Source organism: Anastrepha ludens, chromosome 5, assembly GCF_028408465.1.
Source record: "Anastrepha ludens isolate Willacy chromosome 5, idAnaLude1.1, whole genome shotgun sequence".
Classification (NCBI taxonomy): Eukaryota; Metazoa; Arthropoda; class Insecta; order Diptera; family Tephritidae; genus Anastrepha; species Anastrepha ludens.
The window spans coordinates 40,701,228-40,707,500 of record NC_071501.1 but is presented as its reverse complement, the minus strand read 5'-3'; the positions used below and the strand labels follow the sequence as shown (position 1 = coordinate 40,707,500).

The following is a 6,273-nucleotide window of genomic DNA, read 5'->3' as shown; positions in this document are numbered from 1 at the left end:
TATGTCTTAATACTAGTAAATGTTTTCACATGACGTCCATCGTATTTAATGCTTTAGTCCATTCGAAGCTGAAGTACCCAAAAGTCCGTCATCAGAAAACCGTTGCAGTCCTCACATTCTCTTAGATGAATTGACCAACTGCAGATCAACGGTAACTCGACAGGGACCAGAGCTAATAATCGGAATCAGTTCTACAGGAATCATGAATTGGATCAACGATTATGCATGCAATTTACATAAAGAGCGATGGTCCGGTCTAGAACGCTGCAGAACTGCAAAGTATTTTGTGACAAGCTCGAACAAAAAACTGTCGAAATTTCTTCTAAAATTCGCCTAATGGTCGGTATTATTACAAAACACAACCCACGGAATTAGCATATGACCACCATTGGTATCATTGAGAACCAAATTTGCCTATGTTGCTTAGAGGAGGCGGATAGCACTGAGTATTGTCCCTTTGAATGTCCTGCATTTGCTAGATGAAAGCTACGAATTTTGAGTTACTATGTCATGAGAATAAGTAATATTCGTTCTCGAAAACTGGAGGATATTTTCAGATTTGTCAAATACTCTGGAAAATTCTCACAGCACTAGCTAACTCTGTCTCTGTCTGTATTCTATCCTATATCTTTCCCTCTGTTACTTCTTTCCTTTCCAGAGCTTTGAATAAGAGAGCAATGGTCTTTTTAGCCTAAATGTTTTAAGTGTTACCAATCACTCAATGCTTCCCGGCTCGCCCTTCTTCAAATTTCATTTTCTCTTAGAATTGAATTCTCCCCTCTTACAAGAGGACTCGAAGAGTTTAACCGGCTTTCCAGAAGTCTTGATAGTAATTTTGCGATGCCAAGGTATCTCTTTAAGACACTCATTGAGTCTTATTATGTATCAAGTAAACTATCTAATTAATTTAGTTCTTAAGTTATTGTTAAGTAGTCTTGTAAATCTAGTCAGTAAGGCTGTTACTATCGACTTAAATAAAGAACTACAATAATTATTGTTAATATTAACCTCTTGGCTGATTTTATCTTTTATTTGAAACAAAAACTCAGGTTCCATCCTGATATAACTAAAGAGTGATCAGATTGGAAGTACTTTTTCTAATGGGGTCCCTTTGACATATCACGCGTGACTACTGTTAAGCTAATTACATAATTTTTTCAGTATTCATTGACATTTCATCATTGAAAGACTTACAACGTTTATAAATCGTGCAATTGTATTACCAAAATCGGCGCTATGTGAAAAGTATTCATCGCTCGCTCAGACCAACTTATGGTGTTCAGCGATCAGGTTCATTTTTTACGGGATATGTTAATAAGCAAGATTGCCATATTTCGGCTGAAGAGCAGCCCAAAGTCATTCAAGAACGGCCATTACATCCATTGAAAACAACCAGCGGCCTATGGGCCGGAGGAATCATCGGCCCACATTTCTTCAAAGACGAGGCTGGCGCGAATGTAACGGTGAATGGGTAACGCTATCGCGCCATGATAAACGACTTTTGGATACCAAAAATTAAAGCCCGTGATCTTCACAATATTTGGTTCTAACAAGACAGCGCTATCTCTCGTCTCAGACCAATGGATTGGCCACCAAGAAAACGGCTTCGATTGAAGCATTGGGAGCCAACATTACTAAAGTTATTCACGAGATACCAACCGAAGTCCTCTAATGAGTCATTTAAAATTAGTGCTTACGGATGGCCGAAATACGACGCAGTTGTGGCCAACATTTGAAACGGATTATCTTTAAAAAAGAAATGCCATGAATGGTTGTACACAAGAATAATAAAGATTGTCCAATCAATTTGAATAATCGTTGTTTTATTGCGTTTTAAAATTCGATACCTCTAAATTGATCTCCCTTTATAAAATATATTTTTGATAACATCACTTTCACTTACTGTAGTAAAGCCAATCTGCTATAGGCGATATGGCTATGCCGCATTTGTACACATCCTGCTGCGTGCCAAGCACCATCGAAGTCACGTAACCCCCATAGCCCCAACCCCAGATACCCACACGTGTCTCATCTAAAAAACTAATTGTTTCCAAAAGATATCTGCAATGGAGCACACAATAAATATAATACTGTGTATATATTTTTACGTAGGCAGTCGTTTTGCACAAACCTTAAAACAGAAATCTGATCCTGTACTTCCACGCCGCCCAAATGTCGGTACAGTTGCTTTTTACTTTGACCCTTCGCGCCACGAACATCTAAGCGTATATATATAACATCGTTACGCGACGACATATACGTGCCCCAATCTATTCGAAATTTTTCTGAAACAGACTCGGAACCTGGGCGGCCGTTACTATGGGAGAAAAATATTTTATAAAATATGCCACTAAATAATGATAGTGAGAATTTTGGCATACACTTCGACCACAACGGGAAAGGCGGCATCCCTAAGTTCTTCACGCCAACTAGGCGGTAGAAGTAATTGCACTTGTGCACGACTCCCATGTGGCAATGGTATCTCGAATGAACGTTGTGTGGGTAACGCCAACTTTTGCAGGCGCTCCGTAAAGAACGGACGGGTGTCGTAAAGTATTTTTACCAAACTATGTGATTTTTGCATATGCACTCCCGACACAGGTAAGCCGGGCCCTTGGCATTCTAGTATGTAAAATTCAATACCGTATTGAGTTGCTATGGAAGACACTGGTGTCACGAAGGCATCGAAATGGGAACAATTCACGTAGTAGTAGCGACTGCTCCAAAGCGCTTCGCCTAAATCGCAGGTAATGCACTGCGGCTCACTTCTAAAATAGAAATAAAGCAATATTAAATATAAAACTATTTTTCACTATTTAAGATTCAACTTACTTTCTACTCTCATCATTGACCGGGTCCTTCACCATATACAAATGCCGCTGCCCGGGCTTTTTATCCTGGGTGCCTAGATAGTATACTAAGTGATTGACCGTATCCCAGCATAAGATTTTTAGCACCTATAAAATTGCCAACAAGCAAACTAGCGTTGAGCAACAGCAAATTCACTTAAATATAATATATTTGGCTTCTCACCTCATAACGCCCATGTGATATGACGGATATACGTTGTTGTGTAATAGTGACATGCTTGATGTGCGTGAAATGCTCGTTACCGAACTCCTGTATACTCGCCAATATTAAAAAACTGTTACCGTCGGGGGCGAAGACAGGATGAGGAAGTATGTCAAGCCATTCATCTTCGGGAGCACGTTCTGAGTGAATCTGCAAAGAGGGAAAAGAAAAATTACAAGCTGCACACTTTTAGCATCCCTTGATCGGACGCATGCGAATTCTATGAGTAATTTCCGATAGACATAACTAGACTTACTAAGAAATTATCTTCGAAAATAAGTAAGAGTGTACAGAAGTTATCGCAGAGTAAATATTGGAACCTCTGCCTAGATTATTGATAAACTTGTTCAACGATTGGGTAGTGGAATTCTAGTGGAAGAAACCTCTTAAGAAAACTGCTATGATTAAAATCTGTGACGAGACCTCGCCAATCAATACTCGACATGGGTAATCACTCGGTACAATTTAAGATGAGTGATGCTGACTGAGGTTTTCAATAAGCAATCAGCATCTGATAGAACTGCAAAGTGTTTTGTAACAAGCCCGAACAGAAAACTGTCGAACTTTCTTCTAAAATTTGTTAGTAAAGACGTTCGGTTGATAGTCGACATTATTACTGGACAACTCAACCGATGGAGTCAGCATATGACCACCATTGGAATCATTGAGGACCCGATGTACCTGTCTTGCTGTGAGGAGGCGAATAGCATGAAAATGAGTAATATTCGTTCTCTCAAACTGCAGGATATTTTCAGATTTGCCAAAGAATCTGGAAAATTCTCACAGGTCTAGTAGCTACTTCCATGTCTATATTCTGCCCTATCTCTTCCTTTCTGTTACTCCTCTCGTTTCTCCTCGACTATCTACCCTTTTACTTTCCAGAGCTTTAAATGCAATAAGATTTAACCTGAGGGTCTTATGAGTTACCAAATCTCTCGGTGCTTCTTGGCTCGACTTTTTCCAAATACATATCATTTAATTTCAATCAGCATCTGATCAACTGGATTAAAGTTAAATTAAAACATTTGCGAATAAATGGTCATTCAACGCAATTAAAAATTGAATTGATTTACGAAATCTGAAGTTACCTAAGCGGGAGACATCTTAGGCTTTTGTCTACAACTATTTAACAAACATCAGAACTACGAGGAGTCCCAAGAAATCTTCCCCAACAATCTTTCCCATATGACCCCTTAATTCAGGGTGTAGCACAATGTTTTTTTGTGGAGCTGTTGAGGTTAGGAAACGTCGGAATATAGACAGCATTTGCTTTATAACTGCCCAGAACATCGAAAACCGCGCTGCAGTTTCCAAGTGAGACATACCGAATTAAGATCTTTCGACCTTTGCACATGAGTGACGACGAGTATCGTAGGTGATGGAACCTGGAGCTGTATGAGCTTTAAGGTGACATAAACATAATGCAGCAAATAAAAATCCAGCAGCTTTGTTCGCTGGGTTATTTCGTCCGAATGGATACAAACGCTCCGGCTCTGAAAGTATTCGATGCGGTACCAGGTAGTGGTTTCAGAGGAAAAGGAACGCCCCTTTGCGTTGGAAACGTCAGGTAAAGAAGGACTTGGCTTAACTTAGTGTTTCTAACGGGTTAGTTCGAAAAAGAAACGACTGGAGCGCTTTGTTAAACTCTGTCTAAATGACTTAAGCAGTTATCGCGCTTATCAAGAAGAAAAAGAATGTCTTTCGGCTCATTAAAGAACTGTCTATAAAAAGAGGTAAATATTCTGTTGGATAGAGCAGGACAGTGGCACAGAAGGTGCAGAATCATCTCTTACACTGCCTATTAGATAGTGTCCCGTTTTAGCGGAGATTAGTGTGCTAAGAATATACAGAGAGTCTGTACGTTCAGCACAGAGAGTCGTCCACAATTTTGAACGTGGGTTCAAGACCCGCCAGCTTATCTGCCCTACAGTTCCTTTCTATCAAGAGCCATAAGTCCATGTTACATTATGTTAAAATTACTCAGACATCTTGTAAAGAGTTGTTCGGCATTTCAAGGTTACCTCTTTTCTTAGTGATTTTATCGTGCCCGGCTATCAGAGGAAATGTAGATGTGTTACGGCTTGAATAATCAGCGAGCCGATAGCTGAAAGAGATCCACAGATGGGCGGAATATGTACCCTTGAATCAATTATATATGCATGGATTCTACTTGGTTTCAAACGACTCTCCCCCATTCTTCTTTTGAAGATAGGAGTATCATAAACTCTGTGAGTTGCATCAAATAGAAAACACATTTTCGCCGACCAGTGCTATTATTAATTAATTTCTGTTATAATACCTCTTCGCATGTCCAATTTGTATCGGCAAGACAGGTCGCGATTATGCTGTAATTCTGAGAGCGAGTCAAATAGACGACAGAGACTTGGTGATTTTGTTCCGAAATCCAACCGGCCGATGTTATATAAAAATCTCTGCAAGAAATAGAAGTAAAAAGCTCAATTTTTATATATTTACATGTCACAATTAGTTGAACTCACTGTCCATCTAAAGCAGGAGGTGGCTTCAGTATAAAATATTGTATGTCTGTAAAATTACTAGCATCCACCAGCCAGAGTGTTACCTCTGGGTTCATTGTGCCGGGCGTTGGATAGCGCACATTTTTCGTTTCGGGAAATGAGCTTTCCGAAGTCATGCCACTACCAGCAATAATCGCACCCGACGCAAGCCATGGGTATGTCATCATACTCACTTTGCTGTCGTTGAACGAGGCATACATGAAGTGTGTGCCATCTTGGGAGGCCCATATCGCTTCCGCATTCTCTAAAATTTCCTCTGTACACAAATATATGCAAATATTTTAAACAAGAAAATTATAGCAAAAAGATAGCATTCGGTTTTCATCCAACTCATTCACTCACCCTGGTAGAGCCAATCTGGTACGCCATTGTAAATAACATTTTGATACCCTGTATTTGTGATACGTAAGTCCTCCTCGTCAGTGGGTGATTGTCGTAGGTAGATATCGTTGTCGACAACGATGACCAGGGAGGTAGTGTTGCCCAGCCAAGCGGCATACTGCAGGCGTGTACGCTGCACCTTGGGCGAGTCCTTTAGCTTTACAGGCATATGGTGATCGTTTTCAACATCGTAGATTGTATAAAATGCGGTAAAAGATTTTTGAAAAATCTGAAATGAAAATTAATTTACCATATTTATACAAAATGGGTATACGATTTTTGT

At 39.8% G+C, this 6,273-nt stretch overlaps 1 protein-coding gene across 8 annotated transcripts in view; it reads right to left on the bottom strand.

Moving 5' to 3' along the window:
• The window catches only part of LOC128863118 (prolyl endopeptidase FAP), a 67,792-nt gene that overhangs the window by 8,257 nt on the left and 53,262 nt on the right, over nucleotides 1-6,273 (bottom strand). For all 8 annotated transcript variants that reach the window (XM_054102070.1, XM_054102069.1, XM_054102073.1 and 5 more), the window contains 8 exons: nucleotides 5,952-6,219; nucleotides 5,571-5,865; nucleotides 5,372-5,504; nucleotides 3,034-3,222; nucleotides 2,833-2,957; nucleotides 2,382-2,768; nucleotides 2,132-2,317; nucleotides 1,904-2,061 (listed from right to left, as the gene is read on the bottom strand). In XM_054102070.1, the coding sequence (XP_053958045.1) occupies nucleotides 1,904-2,061; nucleotides 2,132-2,317; nucleotides 2,382-2,768; nucleotides 2,833-2,957; nucleotides 3,034-3,222; nucleotides 5,372-5,504; nucleotides 5,571-5,865; nucleotides 5,952-6,219 (1,741 nt within the window). The remainder of the gene's footprint in view (nucleotides 1-1,903; nucleotides 2,062-2,131; nucleotides 2,318-2,381; nucleotides 2,769-2,832; nucleotides 2,958-3,033; nucleotides 3,223-5,371; nucleotides 5,505-5,570; nucleotides 5,866-5,951; nucleotides 6,220-6,273) is intronic.